This window comes from Neltuma alba, unplaced genomic scaffold (assembly GCF_004799145.2).
Source record: "Neltuma alba isolate B1F8T4 unplaced genomic scaffold, ASM479914v2 tig00005544_pilon, whole genome shotgun sequence".
Lineage (NCBI taxonomy): Eukaryota > Viridiplantae > Streptophyta > Magnoliopsida > Fabales > Fabaceae > Neltuma > Neltuma alba.
The window spans coordinates 46,057-72,543 of NW_021634151.1; the positions used below are offsets into that span (position 1 = coordinate 46,057).

At 31.7% G+C, this 26,487-nt stretch overlaps 1 protein-coding gene across 1 annotated transcript; it reads right to left on the reverse strand.

The window, feature by feature from the left end:
* Positions 1-5,877: 5,877 nt before the first annotated feature.
* LOC114747984 (proline dehydrogenase 1, mitochondrial-like) lies at positions 5,878-26,378 on the reverse strand. Its single transcript, XM_028936343.1, is given in 3 exon segments — positions 5,878-6,450; positions 6,453-6,739; positions 25,608-26,378. Coding segments are annotated over 3 exon segments (900 nt in total). The 5' UTR covers positions 25,976-26,378; the 3' UTR covers positions 5,878-6,205.
* Between the last annotated feature and the right edge of the window lie 109 nt (positions 26,379-26,487).

The window sequence follows — 26,487 nt, forward strand, 5'->3', positions numbered from 1 at the left end:
TTTTGTTCATACTCAAGCGAAAACATTTCAACTCTAAAGTCCTTCTCCATAACTCTAATATAAAATTAATTTATTCTTTTGATTTTTCCATGAGGACTATGTCATCTGTAAAAAGCATGCACTTAGAGATTTTTTCTTGAATAAACTCCGTTAGAACATCCAATACAACATTGAACAAGTAAAGACTCAAAGAAGATCACTGATGTAGGCCAATCTTAATAGGAAAGTTTTTTATCTTACCTCCAAGCATTCTTACACTAGTAGTTACCCCGTTATACACATCTTATATTGCTTTGATATAAGCAACTTGTACACTTTTCTTTTCCAAAGCCTTCCAAAATACTTCTTTTGACATACGATCATAAGTTTTTTCTAAGTTAATAAGAACCATATATAAATCCTTTCCTTTATTCCTATATCTTTCTATTAAACCCCTTAGTAAATAGATTGCTTCAGTTGTGGATCTTCCCGGCATAAATCCAAATCGGTTCTCCGAAAGAGAAGTCTCCAATCTCAACCTATGTTCAATCACTTTTTCTCACAACTTCATTGCATGGCTCATAAGTTGTATTCCTCTGTAACTTACACAACTTTGAATATCTCTTTTATTATTGTAAATAGGAACCAAAATGCTTTTTCTCCATTCATCCGGCATATTCTTGGATCGTAAAATTTCATTAAAAAGCTTGGTTAGCCACAATTCATCATTCTTGCCTAGATATGTTCAAACTTCAATAGGAATACCACCAAGTCCAATGGTTTTACCATTGTCCATTTTCTTGAGAGCTGCTTTAACCTCTCCGATGCGAATCTTGCGATAAAAAGTCAAATTCCGATCATCTTCAAGTCCTGTAAGTTTTGAGTCACACATTTGCTTCCCTCATTCACTATACTCTGCCTGTATAGTATAGCCGGTTCCAAACTTGGATAAAGGAGGAGGGTTGTGTTAGGCCCTCGACAGCCAATGTAAAAATCTGTTGAATCTCATGAACATGGGGAAAAAAAAACAAGAAGAAGAGATAAATTATTTATTTATTTATTCATGAGTAAAGTGAAAAAAATACCACTTAGACATTTCCAAAGAGTAATTCATAAAAAATACCATACCTTTTAAAAAAATTATAACTTATGAAAAAAATAAAAAGGAGCACCCATCATATTCTTCTTTTTTTTTAAAGTATTATTATCATGGAAAGTTTAAATAAGTTGACTTTAGGAGATCACCACAATTAAAACAATATACTTATGGACCCGCCAGGACTGGGTTTTTTTTTTTTTTAAATAAGGATATTGTGGCTTGCCATGAAATCCCATTTTTTTAATAGGAGATACTGTAAGTTACATATTAACATTGTTCTTATATCAAGATTCGAAGGCATATTCCTGTATGATATGAGTTGTGTGTTTACTAGTTAAATCAATGTTGTTGAAATCTCATTTAATTAATTATTTGATTTCAACAATTGGACAAAGTTGAATTTTATTATTTAATACTCAATATTTTTTAAAAATATATAATGTGGATGTGGATTTCCTTTCTTTCTTTCTTTTTTTCCCCTGCCGTCCATAAGGTGGATTTCCATATCAATTGGAGGGACCGCATTCAATTCCATGAGAATCACGCTCCACAATCAGCCAATAAAAACAAAAATAGAAAAGGACCTTTTGAGTATATGGACTTAAATTTCCATCCTACAAATAATAAATTCTAATATATATAATCATGCCTAATTTTCAACCTTTTATATATTTTCAATGAAATTGTCATGCCTAATTTTCAACCTTTTATATATTTTCAATGAAATTGTCATGCCTAATTTTTCGGGTTTCTTAATTATTCAAACACAGATTTTGAAATGAAGTGTAAGATTGCATTCACCACTAAACACATAATTTTCTTTTCTGACCATTCCATGGAATCTACAAGAAAGGGTAAGAGAATCCACCTTTTTTCAATTGTTTGATCACTTGATGTGATAAGTAAGAATACATTTCTTATCTAATCACATTCACATATATTTTCTTATAGAACAAGAAAAGAGGATAATAATATTTAAGTACCAAAAGAATGATCTAATCACAGGAAAATAAGTTGTAATGAGAAGTTTTCATTGTGAAAGTTTCAAATGTAACTCCAAGTTTATGACTGAACTTCCTGTCCACAACATCTGAATCGATATCTGCAATTCGCTTTTCAGGATTTTGTTTTTTGGGTGACCTAATTATTGGTAAATATTTTTTAAAGACGGGAAAAAAATCATGTTTTGAAACTTAAATGTCATCAATTCTTCTTTAAAAAAAAGGTTTAGGGATCATCAATGTCATCATTGTGGAATTAGATTTACTCAAATCAGAATGGAGAATAGGATCAAGCAAGTTGGATGGTGCAGGCATTAATTTACAATTTGTCCCTTTCAATGTGAACAATGCGAAATATTAACTGGAAATGGGTCCCCTTCACTTAATAACGTTGCTTTTAAAGCAATTGCAAACATTTGTGGAAAAGTCGTCACAAATTAGCTTCTTCTTGTGTCGATGTTATTTTAAAGTTACTCTTCTCGTAAAATACTTTTTTTATATATCGTAAAATTATTTTTAAAATTATAATTTGATTTTTATCCAAACACTCCCTGACTATAATTTTGTTGATAAGACCATTGCGTGCTAAGTTGTACTGTTGTTGTTTCAAAACTACTGTTGCTTCTTTTCTTTTCTTTTTTTAGTGAGTTTTTGTGGGTTAGGTTGTACTAATAATTTTTTTTTTAGTTTTCTGGGTTTCAGCTATTGGTATTTGTTAAAAAACTTTGTACAAGCTTTTATTTTGATTCCTTAATTTTGTAAAATATATTTTTATTTCTCTGATCTTAAGTCATTAACAATGCTAATATTAAATTTTAAATATTAAAAAAATTCTTGAATTGCAATATATTCAGTTTAATTTAGATTAATAATGTTAGAATCAGAGAACTGAAAAGATATCTTTTAAAATAAAGAAATCAAATTATCAACAAGCTGTTAGTTGAGGTGGTAGCAGTCTCACTTCCATAAAAAAAAGAACACAAGTTCAAATTTCAGGAAGCGTACTTGTTACCCTTGTTTCGAAAAAAAACAAAGAAATCAAATTAAAATTTTATACTACTAAAACAATTAGATGGCAAAAAGTATAAACAAAATTCATGGGCGAGCTTTCAAGGGTGAGAATTTGGAGCCATTTTGTAGGCACATCACATCAATCGGTCTAATTCTGAGAGTCCAAATTCCTCCCCTCCAAGTCTCTTCCGACAGCCTCTTTATCTTATCATATAAGATTAGTGGCCACGACTTGAATGTTTCTTGATTTGAAACTCAGTTCCTAAGACTATTCTTTTTCCCTTCAGATTGGCTAAAGTTTCACTTCTAAAAAAATATATGAGCCATAAAAATTATAAAATAATACTTACACCCTCTATCTTATCGGATAAAATTAATGACCAAGACTTGAATGTTTCTTGATATGAAACCAAGTCGTTTTTTGTTTCGATATCTATTTATAACCTTTTTTTAATCATTTTGCGCAGCCAAAAGAAATGCCTAGGTTGTTAGATTTGTTTAAAAATATTTTTTTAAATTTACTCTTATTTAAAATCATAAATTACAATTCCCCACCCATGAAGAAGGAAAATTGTGCAACTTTTAATTAGGGACAATCGATAAAAAAAAAAATAATTAATATCCTACTTATGAACTTATAATAAAAATCTTAATTTCAAATCTATGTTAAGAAACGTATCTATATTTAAAGCTCGACAATACCGCAAACATAAATAGAAAGATACTGGTAAGAATTATTTGTTTGAAAAACAAATAACAGGATGAGGGGATATGGTTGTAATAACTTGTAAGAATATGAGCCATAAAAATGATAAAATAGATTCAATGGAGGATAAGATCATCGCACATCATCTCCTCATCATCATGCCGTCCTATAACTAAAAGCGGTCAAAATTCAAAGCCATATAAAATGTCTGGGAACATCTTACAATAGAAAATTCTTCACGGATTTAAAAGTATTATGCATGTGGATTTAAACAACTACATACATATCCACAAACGTCATTTTCACAGCCTGTTCTTCGTCGAAGTTAATAAACCGGATATGTCCGTGTGTTCAACTATATTTTAGCCCTTTATACAAAAATTGTTGAAAAATCCCTCTTGAGGTATTATCTCTTCATTAATTGTTTGTAACCCATTTTTAGCTACATACAAAATAAAAAATGTTTGCCAATTGTTGAAAATAAGCTGCTTGCTCTTGTCTTTATTATAAGACTTCTGGAAAAATTTGTACTCCTTTTTATAAGATTTTATGATAGTTTCAATAATTATTAAATATTTTTTTCCATATATAAGAGAAAACATTAATATGATGTTAAAGTTAATGGTGGCAATACTTTAAAAGTTACTTAAATTTTATAACAAATTTAATATTTTAAACTATTTTTATCGGTACGTGTGAATTAGTTATTAATACTTGGTAGTAGTTTCTTATAATAAGGACCAGATAGAGTATAAGTTACACCGGCTAAACTCAAGTAATTTTAATAAAACACATAGTGGGATTTTTAGCTTTTATAGTGAGAGTTACTATTTTATCAATGAGTTTTGCAACCTATTTTGAAGGGTTGGGCAAGTTTTTTTGTAAAAAAACTATAATTCCACACCGAGTTTTACAAACACATAGAGAGATTTACAACTTTCATAGTGAGATTTACTACTTATTCAATGGGTTTTGCAACCTGTTTTGAGAGGTTGGGTAACTTTTCTATAAAAAACAAACACAATTCCACGTTGAATTTTACAAAACACATAGTGGGGTTTACAATTTTCATGGTGAGAATTACTACTTTGTCAATGAGTTTTGCAACATGTTTTGAGGCCAAAAATCAAAATTTCAGATTGGTACCTGATGTTTTCTTTGTCATTTTGTTTATTCGGATACCTAATTTGTTATTTTGAAATTCAAAAAGTATTTTATTGTCATTTTTCTTAGTTTCAATAAATATTAAATATTTTTTTATATATGAGAGAAAAAATTAATATGGTGTTGAAATTTAATGTAGCTAATGACGGCAATACTTTAAAAGGGGAATTACAACCAATCCCACAGAAAAGAAATAATTATCGAAAGGTCCCAATAACAACCTCAATAGCCTATAATAACAAGTTTTATAGTGAGAATGACAACCTCTGGAACTTTTTTTTTAATTATTTTTCTTGCTTGGGACCTCATTTTAATTCTCCCTACTTTAAAAGTTACTTAAATTTTATAACAAATTTAATATTTTAAACTATTTTTATTGGTACGTGTGAATTAGTTATTAATGCTTAGTAATAGTTTCTTATAATAAGGACCAGATAGACTAAAATTTACTTTGGCTAAACTCAAGTGATTTTAATAAAAAATACTACATCTGATTCTTAATATAAGAACTAATTAATTAATTTAAGTAGATTAAAAAAATTAGTTAAATTAATTATTTATAATAAATAGGTATTGTCATTTTAAAAATATTTTTCCTAATCAAATGTACTGGTTAGAACTATCACTATAACAAGAATTACTATACAAAAATTGATAAATATGAAAAACAAAGTGGATTAGAATTTTATATGTAGAATCAAAATAAAAATTAAATAAGCTCTTATATTAAAAATTAGATTCTAATTATTTTTGGTCATATTTTTTTCGCTTATTCTATCCAGCCTTTTATTCCATTCCATTTTTTTTTATTTCTAACATATCTTTTATATATTTACTACTTTTAACTAATTTTAATTACATCTTTTCTTTACATAATTCAACTATAGGTAGTTTACGCTTAGGACGGGAGGCATACATTCAACTTTAAAAGCACATGACATTATATAAATAATAATACACAATTTTTACAAAGCTGATTAACATATAACCACAATAATTTTCACCTGAAATTCAAAAAGAGCAAGAGAGAGAAAGAGAGACAATTTTTATCTGTCCAAATAATCTTTACATGAATACACATGTCATCACCTCCTTCACACTCCCTTCTCATTCTTGGATCTCAAAAGCAAAAAACTCTCCCCCATAACAACATACACTTCCATCCCACCTCATTATTCCTCTTATTTATCTTTATTAAAACCATCATCATCACTGCTGCTTTTCTTCTGGAATTTGATTTCTTCTTCAGAAAACAGAAGCTTGGAGTCGTCTTGCCAGTTCCTTGCTCATGAGCTTCCTGTCAAACCCAGAAGCAGCCAACATTCCTCTGTTTTCTTCAGCTCTTCTCAGAAGATATGGCATCACCATCTCCACCGGTCCGAACGGCATATATTTGCTCACCTGAAACCCTGCGTTGCTCAATCCGTACGATAACCCTTCTGACATTCCATATAATTGAGCAAATTCAAGCTTGTGATTCACCTTCCCCATCCCAATTCCCAAGCTTTCGCCGCCGCGAGCTTCCCGGACTCCACGTTATGCGTCGCCAGGACCACCGCTCCGCCGGAGACAGCCCCGGAGCCATTCGCGATCCTCTCCAGCATCAGAGACGAACAGTCGTTGAAGCAATTATGGGTGTCTTCAATGGTGTTGTGAATCGGAGACGGTTGACCCAGTGACTCGGCGAGTCTTCCCTCTGTTGACATGTAAGCGCCTCGGACGAGTTTGAATCCCATTGGGACTCCCATTTTGTCGGCAACTTCCGTCGTCTTCAACAACCCCTCTTTGGCATCTTTCAACAAATGGTTGGATTGTATGTAATTGGCTAGTTCGGCTTGTGACTTGTGAGTGAATCCAATCCTTTACCTAAAATTTTCATACAAAAAAAAAAATAATACTACTCTCGGTACTTGATATAAGGTTTTGTTTAACTTTTCTTTTAATTCTAATTATAAGACCTCAATCCACTTTGTCTTTTATATTTATGTACTTTTTTCAAAGTAATCCATTTAATAATGATAGTTTTAACCAATAAACTTGATTAATAAGGATATTTTAGGAAAAACAACACATATTTATTATAAATAACTAATTTAACTTACTTTTTTAATCTTCTCAAATTAGTTAACTAGTTCTTATAATTAGGACCGGAGGTAATACATGCTAATCAATCAAGCCAACCGCTAATTGCGCCACCATTGATTTTTCATTTCGGTTTTTAATTATGTGGGAATTTCTTCTGCAAAAGCAAATTCTTTTTTTTTTTTGGCCACAGTATAAAAGCAAATTGATCATTCTTGTCTTCTTGCGGAAGAATAAATGAATCATTCATACAAAATTTCCATGAATTTCATTAAAATTATATATACCATCCATTTCAATGTGTGCATACTTTTATTTTTCACAAAAGAAAAGTAACTTATACATTATTCTATTTTAATTAATGCAATTTTTGCTACTTCTTCTGGTGAGATAAGTTTTACTGATTTAAATACATCTTAAAAGACAAAAACAAGATAAAAATTTATATCATAAAATATAAAATAAAAAAATTCTTGTATATCATGAAATACATGTTAACGGTAAATAGAAATTTGTTGATAAAAAAATAAATAAACAATTAATATAGTTCAATTAATTTTTTGTACAATATGATAAAAAGATATTTTTTAAAACAAAATCCCTTCAAATTCCTCAGTCCAACTTAAAAGTTTGTGAGCATGTCATGGGTACTTATTGCTCATAACAGTAATAAGTATCATGTGCTAATCATTGTAATACAATTTAAACTATCTAAAATCAGACATGGATTATTCAAATTTAAAATTTTTAATATATAATTTTTTAATGATAAATTTATTTCTTAAAAGAAAGTGTTAGTTATAAGATTATATTTATTTTGACTTCTGCATCTATTAAAACAAAAAATTATATAAAATTTATAAAAAAATTTAGTTCAATATGGATTATCCAAAATTTATCTAAATGATACAAAGTGTGGCAAACACTTCGCAGTCATCGTTGTAATGAGCATGGTGTTACTACTATTAGTTAAACCAAACATTATGCCGGCGAACAAGAAAAAACCAAACATTATGCTCTTTTATATTTGGTCTCCGGTGAAATAGTTGAACTAATTAGTATCCCTCTAACTTATAAAAATCTGTAATATTGCTTATAGTTAATAATAAAATATTTTTTTAACTTGTTACTTCTAACAAGAATAATAATTAATAAACCAAAAAAATTGGGAAAATCATTATGAGATTGTAAAGAATGAATATACTCCCCGTAATGTGGGATATATTATAAGGACTTTCTAACTAATTCACCCATATGACAGATAAATAAAAAAAATCACAAACAATAAATTTGTCATACAATTCAAGTTATTTCCAATGCTAGTATTATTAAATACACTAAATTTTAACATCATACTACTACCTTCGATTATAATTATATAATCTCATTTATAAACTATAAATAAGGTTTTATAGTTAGAATTAGAGATAATGCTAATTTTTATTTTTTTATTATCCTTATTAAATATGAGTATATATAAAATAAAATGCTCAATAATGGTTGAAACTATCAAAAAGTCTTACAAAAGAAATTGGTGTTTGGATGGAAACCAAACCATAGTTTCAAAAGTGTTTTTACAGTTTACGAAGTAAATATGTGAAAAAATTTGTTTCATTTTACGAAAAAATACTTTTCAAAAGTGATTTTGACGGGTTGCCAAACAAGCAGCAGTAATCATTAAAAGGTCTCAACAAATTAGCAGCATGTGATGATAGTTTCTAAATAATAACATATTTATATTCCTTGAGGGTTTTTAGTGATTAAATTCAAATTTTGGGTTTTTGAGTGATTTTCCCAAAAAGTTTAGTCTTTAGATTCAGATTCAGAGCATCATTACCTTCTGGTTTTATCATTTTATAATTTATCTCTCCTGCCTAGTCAAGATTCTGCCTGACATTTTAATTTCTCGTGTGGAATCTCGCTGCTCACACATGACTGGAAACTCGCAGATTCCCAGGATCTTTAGATTCCCAGAACATGAAGCACGCACCACATGATTCAGGGTCAGAATTTTGAATTGTCGGCGTCAAACGTTGGAATCTGAGGAATCCACTCCCGCAAATGTGGTGGGCGGCGGAATCAAAATCTTGTCGTTTGGAATCATAATTACAACTTGCAAGTTGAAGTGTTTCAAGTGAATATGGTTTTCTTAACAAGTTATTTTCCAAATTGCAAGTCAATTTCGCTTTTGCTTTTGGACCGGACCCCATGTGCCTTCAATTGAACGAAACCCACTAATTTTTTATTTTTTGACAGAAAATTTTAAGTGTTTATTTTTTCTCATGATAAAAATATAACATACTCTTCTGATTTTAAATAATAAGACTCTTTTCATAGTGTAATTTATATTACGGAAAAGTATAAATATTTCCTTTAAGTGAAGTATCTATGTTTGGTCTAGCATTCAAGTTGTTGTCTATATGATTTTGAACTTTTGCATCATGTGATGATAATTTTTCGGTCTTTAAAAGTGGAAAATCATTCTTTTTGATTTTTTTTTTTCAAATAAAATTCTTTTTGTTAATTAGTGTGCTTTTTCAGTATTAAAATGTCAAATGTTAGGGGGTTATATACATGGGTGTACAGTGCACTCCTTCATTCTTTTTATGTCGGTCATATTTTAACAAGAATTTATAGTTCTAAATGTAAATCATTCTACATAAATTTTTGGGATTTATGATTGTCTTTCTTGCAAATTTTTAATTTACTCTTCCTATCAATATAAGTCTGATTCAAGTAATAAATGTAATAACTAAAAATAATAGTCAAAATAAAGTCATTTTTCTAGTCTTATTTATAAGTTAGAGAGATAAGGCTTATTTATAAGTGACATTATTAATTTTTTTAAATGAATGTTTAATTTTATCATTCAATTTTATAAGAGTTAAAAATAGCTTATAAGAGTATTCCCAACGAAAAGGCACATGAGTAAAATTTAAGGGAGTCATAATAACTTCATAACTGGACCTCTGCAATTCGAGGAATATTTAAACATTAAAAAAATAAAAATTAAAGATATACAATAAAATAAATAATAATATTTATATATATAATAATATAGAAAATTGCACTGCTATTTTCAAGTCATCAACTACTATATAAGGTTCCTTGTAAGGCACATTATTTAGAAGTATTAGCGATTGATGCACTTATGAGCTGTGATTCATTGCAATGAACATTACATAGTACTACCTTCGGTCCTAGTTATAAGATCTCATTTGTAGATTACAAACGAGGTATTATAATTAGAATCGAAAACAGTAATAAGCTATTACTATAAATAATAAAAGTAGCAACTATATATTAGGATGTGAAGTATAAATGGATTGGCCCTGCATCTAATAGAGTTTAGTTTAATAATAACTAATATGGTTCAAAATATAAACTTCAAATAACTAATAAGAAGTCAGTTAGAATTAGTTAAAAATAATAAATATATAAGTTATTTTTTTAAATATGTCCTTATTATTTATACAAAAAAGTAAGTGAAAAAAATGATAAAAGAGAATATATGAAAAAAGATAATGAGAGAAGCGTGGCAAATGTTAGAGAATTAGAGGTAAAATTAAAACAAACTAATTAATTAATCAAACAAATTCAAATTGTAACTTATAGGAAAGACAAGACCCCTTAAAAAACTTGAAACTTATATTTTAAACTGATATGAGTGCATATAAGTGAAATGGTCAATAAACTCACAATTGTGAGATTTTGAATTAAGATATGATGTTTGAATCTTCCTATGTGCATCCTCTTATGCCCAATTTCTTGCAAAATAGTTGTTAAAAAGTTCACTGTCAATTATTTTTGACCATTAATAAATTAACAAACTAAAAAAATGTCTTCAAATTTTGGGGATTTCACTGTGAACCACATAATATTTTTTTCCCCCCATGACTCACAAACACATTATATACTCCACAAACTCACAACTTCATACTTACAGGAAAAAAAAAACCTTAAGAAATATGGTTGATGTGAGTGGGGCTATAAGACCTTGACACGGTAAATTTTGTGCACAAGCACTTCCAAGTATATGTCTCTCTCTTCACTATGGAGTGCTTAGGCAAGTGGAAAAGGAACGAAATGCAAGTCTTATTCATTCTAAGCAAAGCATTATGGCCTTCTGACTCAACATTGATTGAGACTCGAAGGATATTCCATCTGCCTAACAATAGAATTATTGGCTTTGTTTTGCTATATAGGAGCCAATTATGGTAGTATTTTATTTTATTTATATATTTGGTTTACGTTTAATGCTGGAAAAAATAACCTACTAAAATATTAAAAATGGGGTGGTTAATATTAATTTTTTGAATGAGGGCAGAAACTCAAGTGAGTTGGCTCTTCAACCAGAACACGCATAATTACTTCCAGCTTAATTATTTGCTAATGATGTTTTTATATTGAGAGAGATTCAGATCTACAACTTTTGTGTTAAAATTAATTTTAGACCAGTTAGATTCATTGCTTACAGGTCTTCTATAAAAATATATGGAGCTTGTGGTTTGCTATTTGGGAAAAGAATGAACTAATACTACTTCAGTCATAAATATAAAATCTAATTTATGGTATAATTTTTATCATGAACTAAATCCTATATTTATAATTGAACGCAGTAACCAAGAAGACTTTGCTCAAGTCTAAATTTTCAACTCAAGATGAATTTAAAAACTCAAGTTAGGGCCTATGAAAATCAGTCCACTTATAATATATAAGGATTCTGTAACTATATATTATATAAATTATTTGTTGAATTAAAATCTATCTTAACTCTTAAATCCTGTGACTCAAATTTACCTAAATTGTTGGGGGGAAAAACTTGAGTTAGTTGTGCATGTGAGGCAGATATTTTCTTAAGGGAAGAATAATATATTAGTTAAGATTTGAAGGTACAACCTTTCCTCTCAGTTTGGCATGTGTGTTAGTCTTAATTACTAGTTGCTTTTCAAATTCAACGATTAGATTAATGAGACAATTAAATATCTTGCTTCTCACCACAGGATGGCGGGTTCGGTGAAATTAATTTAATGCCTTTGTCCTTTTCTCTGAAATGTGTGGTGGCGTACACTATAAAGAACCTGTCCCCACAAGTCGGTAGTTGGAATCATGGCTGATATGATCTCATTTTTCTGCTGATCAAATCATCAAATAACAAAGCCTCATGTTTAGGTTTAGGTTTGATACAATTTTTGAGGGAAAAGTTAGTGGATGTGAACTGAAATTTAATTTGCATTAAATTTCCATCACAAAGGAAGCAAATAATTAATAAACAGAGCCGTATAAAAACAAACCAACCAACCTTTGTGTTCCATCAGTTAAATAAGTGCTGCCTCTTTTTTTCGTTTTTTGTTTTTTAGTTATTCAAAACAAAAAGATAGCTTTTTATCATGAACTAGGTTCTTGAAGGGACAACCAGGGCCTAAAAAATTACTCCCTCCATCTTTTATTATAAAATCTAATTTTTTAAATAGATTTATCTTTTTTTATAAGATTCCTTTTGAATTTATTTGAACATTTAATATATTATTACCTATTTTATCCCTAGTTTAATGCATTTAATACATTCTCTTTCTTCATTTATCTCACTATTATTCTCTCACATCTACCCATTTATATTTAAGGGTATATTTGGAAAAAAATTGCATTTGCTACATATTAATTGCTTTTGACTAATTTTAACTGCTTTCTTAAACTGCGTAATTTAGTTAAAAAGATCTTATAATAAGAGACAGAGTAGTAAGATCTAATTTTGTCTCATAAGTTTTTACTTGAGAGCAATATTGTCTCAGAAATTTTTTAAAATTCAATGTGATTCCAGAAGTTTAAAAACCGAACAACGTTACCTGTTAACAAAATTAATTTTATCTTTTAAAGACACCTGCCACCTAAATATAATTTGTTTTCTAGATTCTTCCACTAAGCAATCACATGCATGCTTCCTTGTTCTTTTCTCACACCATTCTGTGGAATCTGTATTTATGATTCTTCTGCCGTCGAAAATACGGATGCAGATTCTGTGGAATCTATAATATGCATCAAATATAAATTAAAGTAGAAAAATAAATCTTGATGGTTATAAAAAGATATCTTGGTTGGGAATAATAATAAGGGGCTACTCAATTTGGCATGGTAGTAGTAGGAGGAGGAGCTTTATTATAATGAGACAGTACATTACATGTTTTATTTGTTTCTCGCGGTTAGGTGAAATGAATTGGATGTGCTTGTCCTCAACAAGCCTACCTGGTGCCACATGCGTACCTCACCAAAACCAATTCTTTCTTTGCTTTGATCATACTCCGTCGGGTCATTTTTTAAAAATTAGAAATAATAAGCAAATGATGCAGATTAAAATAAGGCAGATGCATATACTAGATAATACTGGGTTAGCCAACAATCTGAAGTATGGTCTGGAGAAAACTAGACAATCGGTAATCTAGTTTAGTTTAATACTAACTCAAAGTTACATGAGATTGGACTTGGTCTATGAAACTGCCTAGCCTTAGACTTGTTAAAATAATCTAGGACTTTAATTTGCCTTTTTTTCCCTTCTCTCCTTTATGAGAGACAAGGTTTCAGTCAGAAACACAAGTCTTTTTTTTTTTGCCAAACAAATAAATACAATTCAAGTAATAAAAAAAACTTATAATCATATACACCTCATAAAAAAACTTTGCAATTTAATTATAAACCTCTAACTATAATAAAAAAGGGAAAATGACATTGAGGTCCCATGGAGAACAAAATACTCAAATAGGTCCCCCTGAAATCTGATAATTTTTTTGAAGTCCCAAAGGGACTTAGATGCAATTTTCAGAATCCACTAATTAACCGTTTTGCCCTGCCCCTGCCATCAGAAAAAAAGACGGAGAATGAACTTTGAGGATTTCCTACGTAGAAGCTTGAGGGAGAAGACATTGGGAAAGAGAGAAGGAGCCATTTATGATGAAAAATCTTCTCCATTACCATTATTGAACTCCAAAGTGCTTCCATGTGAATCTTCACAAATCTTGAGGTGTGAAACTTTCTTTTCTCTCCTCTCCTACCTTTCTTGACAGATTCTGGATTTGTTTGGGAATGAGAAATCAAAAAATCGTTTTTACCTTGGGTATTTCAAAGCTTTTGTTTTTTGTTTAGGATTCAGAAGTTAATGAATGGACAAGCTGTGTTTTTAGTTGGTGTGTGTTGTGATTTAAGTTGGGTGGTGTAGAATGATAATGGGTGCTCTGTTTTTTGGGTTGTTTTGGGTGTTTTTCCTCTGTTCTGACGTTACTTTAGTGGCAAAAAAGGAAGAAAAAGATGAAGGTTTAGTGAGAGTAGAAACCCTTCACGAAATGGGATTGTGTTGTCAATCAGGCCGCGATTGTTGTCAATGTGTGCCGCCACACTTGTCAATGTAGCTCCTTAAGTTGTCAATGACAGTTGCATGCTGTTGATACAGGTTTAGTTACTGATGGTATTTCAAAGCTTTTGTTTTTGGTTTAGGATTCAGAAGTTAATGAATGAAAAAGCTGTGTTTTTGTTGGTGTGTGTTGTGATTTAAGTTGGGTGTGTAGAATGATAATGGGTGCTCTGTTTTTGGATTGTTTTTGGGTGGTTTTCCTCTGTTCTGACGTTACTTTAGTGGCAAAGGAAGAAAAAGATGAAGGTTAGTGAGGGTAGAAACCCTTAGCACGAAATGGGATTGTGTTGTCAATCAGGCCGCGATTGTTGTCAATGTGTGCCGCCACACTTGTCAATGTAGCTCCTTAAGTTGTCAATGACAGTTGCGTGCTGGTTGATACAGGTTTAAGTTACTGATGGTATTTCAAAGCTTTTGTTTTTTGTTTAGGATTCAGAAGTTAATGAATGAAAAAACTGTGTTTTTTGTTGGTGTGTGTTGTGATTTAAGTTGGGTGTGTAGAATGATAATGGGTGCTCTGTTTTTGGATTGTTTTTGGGTGGTTTTCCTCTGTTCTGACGTTACTTTAGTGGCAAAGGAAGAAAAAGATGAAGGTTAGTGATGGTAGAAACCCTTAGCACGAAATGGGATTGTGTTGTCAATCAGGCCGCGATTGTTGTCAATGTGTGCTGCTACACTTGTCAATGTAGCTCCTTAAGTTGTCAATGACAGTTGCGTGCTTCTTGATGCAGGTTTAAGTTACTGATGGCAAGTACGTCTGGAAAACATCTATTTTGCTTTGTTCACATAGGGAGAAAGTTTATAAATGATGAAGAAGATGATATGAGATATGTGGGAGGAAGTGTAAGAACAACCAATGTAAAGGAGGGCACAAGTTATGAAGAATTGAAGGAAATTATATCATCAATTGCTGGATAAAAAAAAAGCAACTCATTTCTTTTGAAATTCTCAGTTGTGTGAAGAGAATTTTTTGTAAATGGATATACACCAATAGTTAGTTTTGTAACTATATGCAACCCTTATGTTTTTTTTTTGGATGGATTGTGAAATAAGTGTAGTTTTATGTATATGAAGGTACAAATAAAAGTTGGCTATGAATTGGCATATTAGATTCTGCTATCATTTCAGTTGTCATTACCTGTACCCTGTATTGTCATTAGACCTGTTATGACTTGTCAATAGAGCACTGTGACTTGTCAATTAATTTGCTGATATAAGTTGTCAACAATATGAATTCAAGTTATTTAACCTGTTTTAGTATCATATGATATTTTCAATTACTTTATCATATTATATTTTGGTTATATTGTCATATATAATCATTATTAATAAAGTGTCAATGGTGACACTATGACTTATCAATGGTCGCACTGTGACTTGTCAATAGTGGCACTATGACTTATCAATAGTGGCACACTGACTTGTCAATGGTAGCACTGTGACTTGTTGTTCGCCGAATAACTTCTTAAAACGGTTGGGTGCCGCGGCGAATATGATTAGGAGCCGCAGCGCCTTGCACAGAATGACAGCTACTTGGGACAGATGGGGGAGCTGCGACGGATATGGTCAAACGCCGCGGTGAATTATCAATTGTCAATAGTGGCACACTGACTTGTCAATGGTGGCACTATGACTTGTCAATGGTGGCACACTGACTTGTCAATGGTAGCATTATGACTTGTCAATGGTGACACTATGACTTGTTAATGGTGGCACACTGACTTGTCAATGGTAGCACTGTGACTTGTTGTTTATCGAATAACTTCTTAAAAGGGTTGGGTGCTGCGGCAGATATGATCAAGAGCCGCAGCGCCTTACACAGAATGACAGCTCCTTGGAACAGATGGGGGAGTCGCGGCAGATATGGTCAGACGCCGTGGCGAATTATCAGTTATCAATGGTGGCACACTGACTTGTCAATGGTGGCATTATAATTTGTCAATGGTGGCACTGTGACTTGTTAATGAAGGCACTGTCCCTTATCAATTGAATATAAATTTGAGTAACACCTTCTTCTTAATAATTATATTTTAATACAAATATTACTTAACATTATAAATAAATGACACGTTCAGTTGTAAAAATTTTGAATATCAATTGTTAATATTCACACATTTATTTGTTATGAAATTGTTAATATCACTTGTGACCATATAAATCCGTCGCGGCCCCCCATCTGTCCCAAATAGCTGTCATTCTGTGCAAGGCGCTGCGACTCCTAATCATATTCGCCGCGGCACCCAACCGTTTTAAGAAGTTATTCGGCGAACAACAAGTCACAGTGCTACCATTGACAAGTCAGTGTACCACTATTGATAAGTCATAGTGCCACTATTGACAAGTTACAGTGCGACCATTGATAAGTCATAGTGTCACCATTGACACTTTATTAATAATGATTATATATGACAATATAACCAAAATATAATATGATAAAGTAATTGAAAATATCATATGATACTAAAACAGGTTAAATAACTTGAATTCATATTGTTGACAACTTATATCAGCAAATTAATTGACAAGTCACAGTGCTCTATTGACAAGTCATAACAGGTCTAATGATAATACAGGGTACAGGTAATGACAACTGAAATGATAGCAGAATCTAATATGCCAATTCATAGCCAACTTTTATTTGTACCTTCATATACATAAAACTACACTTATTTCACAATCCATCCAAAAAAAAAACATAAGGGTTGCATATAGTTACAAAACTAACTATTGGTGTATATCCATTTACAAAAAATTCTCTTCACACAACTGAGAATTTCAAAAGAAATGAGTTGCTTTTTTTTTTCCAGCAATTGATGATATAATTTCCTTCAATTCTTCATAACTTGTGCCCTCCTTTACATTGGTTGTTCTTACACTTCCTCCCACATATCTCATATCATCTTCTTCATCATTTATAAACTTTCTCCCTATGTGAACAAAGCAAAATAGATGTTTTCCAGACGTACTTGCCATCAGTAACTTAAACCTGCATCAAGAAGCACGCAACTGTCATTGACAACTTAAGGAGCTACATTGACAAGTGTAGCAGCACACATTGACAACAATCGCGGCCTGATTGACAACACAATCCCATTTCGTGCTAAGGGTTTCTACCATCACTAACCTTCGTCTTTTTCTTCCTTTGCCACTAAAGTAACGTCAGAACAGAGGAAAACCACCCAAAAACAATCCAAAAACAGAGCACCCATTATCATTCTACACACCCAACTTAAATCACAACACACACCAACAAAAAACACAGCTTTTTCATTCATTAACTTCTGAATCCTAAACCAAAAACAAAAGCTTTGAAATACCATCAGTAACTTAAACCTGTATCAACCAGCATGCAACTGTCATTGACAACTTAAGGAGCTACATTGACAAGTGTGGCGGCACACATTGACAACAATCGCGGCCTGATTGACAACACAATCCCATTTCGTGCTAAGGGTTTCTACCCTCACTAACCTTCATCTTTTTCTTCCTTTGCCACTAAAGTAACGTCAGAACAGAGGAAAACCACCCAAAAACAACCCAAAAACAGAGCACCCATTATCATTCTACACACCCAACTTAAATCACAACACACACCAACAAAAAACACAGCTTTTCCATTCATTAACTTCTGAATCCTAAACCAAAAACAAAAGCTTTGAAATACCCAAGGCAAAAACGATTTTTTGATTTCTCATTCCCAAACAAATCCAGAATCTGTCAAGAAAGGTAGGAGAGGAGAGAAAAGAAAGTTTCACACCTCAAGATTTGTGAAGATTCACATGGAAGCACTTTGGAGTTCAATAATGGTAATGGAGAAGATTTTTCATCATAAATGGCTCCTTCTCTCTTTCCCAATGTCTTCTCCCTCAAGCTTCTGCGCAGGAAATCCTCAAAGTTCATTCTCCCGTCTTTTTTTTCTGATGGCAGGGGCAGGGCAAAACGGTAATTAGTGGATTCTGAAAATTGCATCTAAGTCCCTTTGGGACTTCAAAAAAATTATCAGATTTCAGGGGACCTATTTGATGTATTTTGTTCTCCATGGGACCTCAATGTCATTTTCCCAATAAAAAATTTATCCAAGCCAAACCAAACCAGACCATATTAAATGGTTTGATTGCTTGGTCTTGAATTTGGTCTAACTTGACTAGTTATTACGATTTGATTTGGTTGGATTTTATTATTGTGCTTATTTTTAATAGATTGGATTGGACCGCTGAATTTGTAAACATTGGTAATTAAAATTAGTTAAAAAAATAAATGTGCAAGAAATGTATTTTTCTCCCAAACATACTCTTAATGATACTGAGGAAAAAGATGTGAGAGAATGAGCAGGAAAAAAAATAAGAGATACAACAACAACAAGTCTTATCCTACGATATGTGGTCGACTATGTGAATCACACGATGCCATTGTGCTCTATTAACAACCCAATCCTTAGATATGTTGTTGACCAGGAGGTCTTGTTTAATGACCTCATTTAGCATTCTTTTCCGTCTTCCTTTACTTTTTTTTATGGAACTCCATACTATCTGATCTACCCTCCTCACGTGGGCCTCCAATGGCCTTCTCTGTATATGTCCAAACCACTTCAAGCGATGTTCAACTATTTTTTCTTGGATAGGCACCACACCGACTCTTGCTCTGATATTTTCATTTCAAATCTTATCTTTTCTTGTATGGCTACACATCCATCTTAACATCCTCATTTCTGCTATCCTACTCTTGTTTTTCCTTTATCGCCCAACATTCACTACCGTACAATATAACTGGTCTTATAGCAATCTGATGAAATTTTTCCTTAAGCTTCTTATAGGTACCTTCTTATCACAAATAACTCTGGTAGCCTTCCTCTACTTTAACCAGTCAGCTTGTATTCTATGAGAAATGTCCATATCAATTTCACCATCCTCATGTACAATAGATCCTAGGTATTTAAACTTTGATACTTAAAGAATGATTTAATCCCTCATCTTCACCTCCAAATCACCATTGCCTTGCTTTCTCTCAAAATTACAATGCACATATTTTGTTTTGTTCATACTCAAGCGAAAACATTTCGACTCTAAAGTCCTTCTCCATAACTCTAATATAAAATTAATCTCTTCTTTTGATTTCACCATGAGGGCTATGTCATTTGTAAAAAGCATGCACTTAGGGATTTTTTCTTGAATAAACTATATTAGAACATCCAATACAATATTGAACAAGTAAGGACTCAAAGAAGATCCCTGATGTAGGTCAATCTTAATAGGGAGTCTTTTATCTTATCTCTTGGCATTCTTACACTAGTAGTTACCCCCTCATACACATCTTATATTGCTTTGATATAAGCAACCCGTACGCTTTTCTTTTCCAAAGCCTTTCAAAATAATTCTTTTGGCATAGGATCATAAGCTTTTTTCAAGTCAATAAAAACCATATGTAAATCCTTTCCTTTATTCCTATATCTTTCTATTAAACCCTTTAGTAAATAGATTGTTTTAGTTGTGGGTCTCTCCGGCATAAATCCAAATTGGTTTTTCGAAAGAGAAGTCTCCAATCTCAACCTATGTTCAATCACTTTTTCTCACAATTTTATCGTATGGCTCATAAGTTTTATTCCTCTGTAGCTTACACAATTTTGAATATCTCTTTTATTATTGTAAATATGAACTAAAATCATTTTCCTCCATTCATCTGGTATATTATTGGATCGTAAAATTTCATTAAAAAGTTTGGTTAGCCACAATTCATCATTCTCGCCTAGATATGTTCAAACTTCAATAGGAATACCATCAAGCCCAATGGTTTTACTATTGTCTATTTTCTTGAAAGCTTCCTTAACCTCTCCGGTGCAGATCTTGCAGTAAAAAATCAAATTCCGATCATCTTCGCTAATTAGCAAGTCTTGTAAGTTTTGAGTTGCACATTTGCTTCCCTCATTCACTATACTCTGCCTGTAGTATAGCTAGTCCTAAGCTCAGATAAAGGAGGAGGGTTGTGTTAGACCCTCGATAGCCAATGTAAAAATTTGTTGAATCTCATGAACATAGGAGGAAAAAGAAGAAGAGATAAATTATTTATTTATTTATTCATGAGTAAAGTGAAAAAAATAACACTTAGACATTCCCAAAGGGTAATTCATAAAAAATACCAGACCTTTTAAAATAATTATAACTTATAAAAAAAATAAAAAGGAGCACCCGTCATATTCTTTTTTTTTTAAAGTATTATTATCATGGAAAGTTTAAATAAGTTGACTTTAGGAGATCACCACAATTAAAACAATATACTTATGGAACCGCCAAGACTGGGTTTTTTGTAAATAAGGATATTGTGGCTTGCCATGAAATCCCATTTTTTTAATAGGAGATACTATAAGTTACATATTAACATTGTTCTTATATCAAGATTCGAAGGCATATTCCTGTATGATATGAGTTGTATGTTTACTAGTTAAATCAATGTTGTTGAAATCTCATTTAATTAATTAAATTTGATTTCAACAATTGGACAAAGTTGAATTTTATTATTTAATACTCAATATTTTTTTAAAATATATAATGTGGATGTGGATTTCCTTTCTTTCTTTCTTTTTTCCCCTGCCGTCCATAAGGTGGATTTCCATATCAATTGGAGGGACCGCATTCAATTCCATGAGAATCACGCTCCACAATCAGCCAATAAAAACAAAAATAGAAAAGGACCTTTTTGAGTATATGGACTTAAATTTCCATCCTACAAATAATAAATTCTAATATATATAATCATGCCTAATTTTCAACCTTTATATATTTTCAATGAAGTAGTCATGCTTATATATTTTCAATGAAATAGTCATGCCTAATTTTTCGGGTGTCTTAATTATTCAAACACAGATTTTGAAATAAAGTGTAAGATTGCATTCACCACTAAACACATAATTTTCTTTTCTGACCATTCCATGGAATCTACAAGAAATGGTAAAAGAATCCACCTTTTTTCAATTGTTTGATCACTTGATGTGATAAGTAAGAATACATTTCTTATCTGATCACATTCAAATATATTTTCTTATAGAACAAGGAAAGAGGAGGATAATATTTAAGTACCAAAAGAATGATCTAATCGCAGGAAAATAAGTTGTAATGAGAAGTTTTCATTGTGAAAGTTTCAAATGTAACTCCAGTTTATGACTGAACTTCCGTCTACAACATCTGAATCGATATCTGCAATTGCTTTTCAGGATTTTGTTTTTTGGGAGACCTAATTATTATTAAAATATTTTTTTAAAAGATGGAAAAAAAAATCATGTTTTGAAACTTAAATGTCATCAATTATTCTTAAACAAAAAGGTTTAAGGATCATCAATGGGATCATTATGGAATTAGATTACTCAAATCAGAATAGAGAATAGGATCAAGCAAGTTGGCTGGTGGAGGCATTAATTTACAATTTGTCCCTTTCAATGTGAACAATGCGAAATTTTAACTGGAAATGGGTCCCCTTCACTTAATAACGTTGCTTTTAAAGCAATTGCAAACATTGGTGGAAAAGTCGTCACAAATTAGCTTCTTGTTGTGTGTGTGTTATTTTAAAATTACTCTTCTCATAAAATACTGTTTTTATACATCGTACAATTATTTTTAAAATCATAATTTGATTTTTATTCAAACACTCCCTAACTATAATTTTGTTGATAAGACCTTCCCGTGTTAAGTTGGACTGTTGTTGTTTCAAAACTACTATTGCTTCTTTTCTTTTCTTTTCTTTTGTTATGAGTTTTTGTGGGTTAGGTTGTACTAATAATTTTTTTTTCTAGTGTTTCTGGGTTTCAGCTATTGGTATTTGTAAAAAAACTTTGTACAAGCTTTTATTTTGATTCCTTAATTTTGTAAAATATATTTTTTTTCTCTGATCTTAAGTCATTAACAATGCTAATATTAAATTTTAAATATTAAAAAAATTCTCAAATTCCAATATATTCAGTTTAATTTAGATTAATAATGTTAGAATTAGAGAACTGAAAAGATATCTTTTAAAATAAAGAAATCAAATTACTAACAAGCTGTTGGTTGATATGGTAATGATTCATTCTCATAAGGAAGAGAACACAAGTTTAAATTTCAGGAATAGTACTTGTTACCCTTGTTTCATAAAAAAAAAAAAAGAAATCAAATTAAAATTTTATACTACTAAAACAATTAGACGGCAAAAAGTATAAACAAAATTCACTGGTGAGCTTTCAAGGGTGGGAATTTGGAGCCATTTTGTAGGCACATCACATCAATCGGTCTAATTCTGAAAGTCCAAATTCCTCCCCTCCAAGTCTCTTCCGACAGCCTCTTTATCTTATCATATAAAATTAGTGGCCACGACTTGAATGTTTCTTGATCTGAAACTAAGTTTCGTATGGTTTGTAAGACTATTCTTTTTCCCTTGAGATTGGCTAAAGTTTCACTTTTAAAAAATATGAGCCGCAAAAATTATAAAATAATACTTACACCCTCTTTATCTTATCGGATAAACTTAATGACCAAGACTTGAATGTTTCTTGATATGAAACTAAGTCTTTTTTTTTTTATAACGTTTTTTTCAGTCATTTTACGCAGCAAACAGAAATTTCTTCTAGAATGTTAGATTTGTTTAAAAATGAAATTTTTTTTAAATTTACTCTTATTTAAAATCATAAATTTCAATTAAAAATTAATTGTGCAAATTTTAATTAGGGACAATCCATAAAAAATATAATTAACATCCCATTTATCAACTCATAATAAAAATCTCAACGACACAAATCAACATTGAGATCTCTGTTAAAAGAGGTTGATAGTATTTTGAATAGAATTATTCTCAATAAAAAAATTGCTAGTAAGAATTATTTATTTAAAAAACAAATGAATTATAACAAGATATGAGGGAAATATGATTGTAATAACTTATAAAACTATAATCTTTATCTTGGGATTGGTCAAAAATTAAAGTCTCAGTTGGAGAAAATATGAGCCATAAAAATTATACAATAGATCCCATGGAGGATAAGATCGCACATCATCTCCTCATCATCATGCCGTCCTATAACTAAAAGCGGTCAAAATTCAAAGCTATATAAAATGTCTGGGAACATCTTACAATAGAAAATTCTTCACGGATTTAAAAGTATCATGCATGTGGATTTAAACAACTACATATACATATATATATATATATATATATATAAGGTCTTTCTTTTAAAAGTCATACATATCCACAAAAGTCATTTTCACAGCTTGTTCTTCGTCGAAGTTAATAAACCGGATATGTCCGTGTGTTCAACTATATTTTAGCCCTTTATACAAAAATTGTTGAAAAATCCCTCTTGAGGTATATCTCTTCATTAATTGTTTGTAACCCATTTTTAGCTACATACAAAATAAAAATGTTTGCCAATTGTTGAAAATAAGCTTCTTGCTCTTGTCTTTATTATAAGACTTCTGAAAAAATTTGTACTCCTTTTTATAAGATTTTATGATAGTTTCAATAAGCATTAAATATTTTTTTTCATATATAAGAGAAAACATTAATATGATGTTAAAGTTTATGGCGGCAATACTTTAAAAGTTACTTAAATTTTATAACAAATTTAATATTTTAAACTATTTTTATCGGTACGTGTGAATTAGTTATTAATACTTGGTAGTAGTTTCTTATAATAAGGACCAGATGGAGTATAAGTTACACCGGCTAAACTCAAGTGATTTTAATAAAAAATACTATTTTTGATTCTTAATATAAGAGCTAGTTGATTAACTTGAATAGATTAAAAAATTAGTTAAATTAATTATTATAATAAATAGGTAGTTTCTTTTTTAAAATATTCTTGCTAATCAAGTGTACTGACTAGAATTACCACTATAACAAGAAAAAATTAATAAATATGAGAGACAAAGTGGATTGGGATCTTATATTATGATCAAAATAAAAATCAAACGATTTTTATATAAAATATTAGAGGTAATAATAAAGACTGTTATATTTATTTTTATATTAAAAATATTTACATACCCTTGTCTTCGACTATATTCCTTCGGGAGCAACAGAGCTCTTTTCCCCCAGGGTTTTTGCCCTTCTCTAGCCGGTCTGTTGGCAAATTTCACTCACATTTCATTTGATTTATTTCATTTGTACTTCTATTTTTTTTTGGTCATATTTTTTTCGCTTATTCTCTCCAGCCCTTTATTCCCTTTTTTTAATTTCTAATATATCTTTTATATATTTACTACTTTTAAGTAATTTTGATTACATCTTTTCTTTACATAATTCAGCTATAGGTAGTTTACACATAGGACGAGAGGCATACATTCAACTTTAAAAGCATATGACATTATATAAATAATAATACACAATTTTTACAAGAAGGCTGATTAACATATAACCACAATAATTTTCACCTGAAATTCAAAAAGAGCAAGAGAGAGAAAGAGAGACAATTTTTATCTGTCCAAATAATCTTTACATGAATACACACGTCATCACCTCCTTCACACTCCCTTCTCATTCTTGGATCTCAAAAGCAAAAACTATCCCCCATAATAACATACACTTCCATCCCACCTCATTATTCCTCTTATTTATCTTTATTAAAACCGTCATCATCACTGCTTCTTTTCTTCTGGAATTTGATTTCTTCTTCAGAAAACAGAAGCTTGGAGTCGTCTTGCCAGTTCCTTGCTCATGAGCTTCCTGTCAAACCCAGAAGCAGCCAACATTCCTCTGTTTTCTTCAGCTCTTCTCAGAAGATATGGCATCACCATCTCCACCGGTCCGAACGGCATATATTTGCTCACCTGAAACCCTGCGTTGCTCAATCCGTACGATAACCCTTCTGACATTCCATATAATTGAGCAAATTCAAGCTTGTGATTCACCTTCCCCATCCCCAATTCCCAGGCTTTCGCCGCCGCGAGCTTCCCGGACTCCACGTTATGCGTCGCCAGGACCACCGCTCCGCCGGAGACAGCCCCGGAGCCATTCGCGATCCTCTCCAGCATCAGAGACGAACAGTCGTTGAAGCACTTGTGGGTGTCTTCAATGGTGTTGTGAATCGGAGACGGTTGACCCAGTGACTCGGCGAGTCTTCCCTCTGTTGACATGTAAGCGCCTCGGACGAGTTTGAATCCCATTGGGACTCCCATTTTGTCGGCAACTTCCGTCGTCTTCAACAACCTCTCTTTGGCATCTTTCAGGTACGTCTGCATCGTCCCGAAGATGATGGGGTTGTTGCCTCTGTTATGCTCGACGGCGGAAGAGTACGTGAAGTAATCGATCGCCGGCTGGACGGTGGTGTGCTCGGCGTCAACCAGCAAGGGGATGTTGGCCTGAACACATCGTCGTGATAATTCTTCGAGTCTCCGGTGAGCGAGCTCAAGATCAGATTCTTCTTCTGGTGTCAGAGGCTCTGGTCTGGTTTGAGTATGGTACAAAGGACTGGATTCTGAGAAAATCGGTAGGGTTTCTCTCTTCCATGGAAGATTCAAGCTTGGATCTTTCTGTTGCCATCTTAACAAATCGCTTACTCTTTCTAGCAATCTCATGGGACAAATCGCAGTGATCTTCACTATCACAAAGCTTACCTGCAATTACACAAAAAAAACCCACAAAGATCAAACTTTAATCCATTAAATAAACAACCCCAGAAATGTCAATAACTTTAACATAGTTTGAAAGGTGACACATTTACATTTTACAGGAAAACCATATGTAACGTTGTTCATGGGGTTAAGTGACACGAAGCTTAAGCGTGCCTCAACGAGGAATCTAGGACTAGGAGGACCATGACAGGCAAATTGTACTTTTTGGCATGTGGGGTCCATTGAAATGAAGGAGCAGGGCCCACCAAAATGGACGATGGAGAGCAAAGCAAGCTAGTTGTATTTTGAATCACGAGAATTATTTGTACAATATTGTCCGACGTTCTCTAGAAGTGAAACAGAGCCCAAATTGAATGTACCACTGTGTACAAAATCTGGATTCAAGTGGGACAAGAAAAATACGAAAAAGGGCAAAAAGAATTTTTTTCGCTTTTTTCCATTTTCATTTTCCAGTT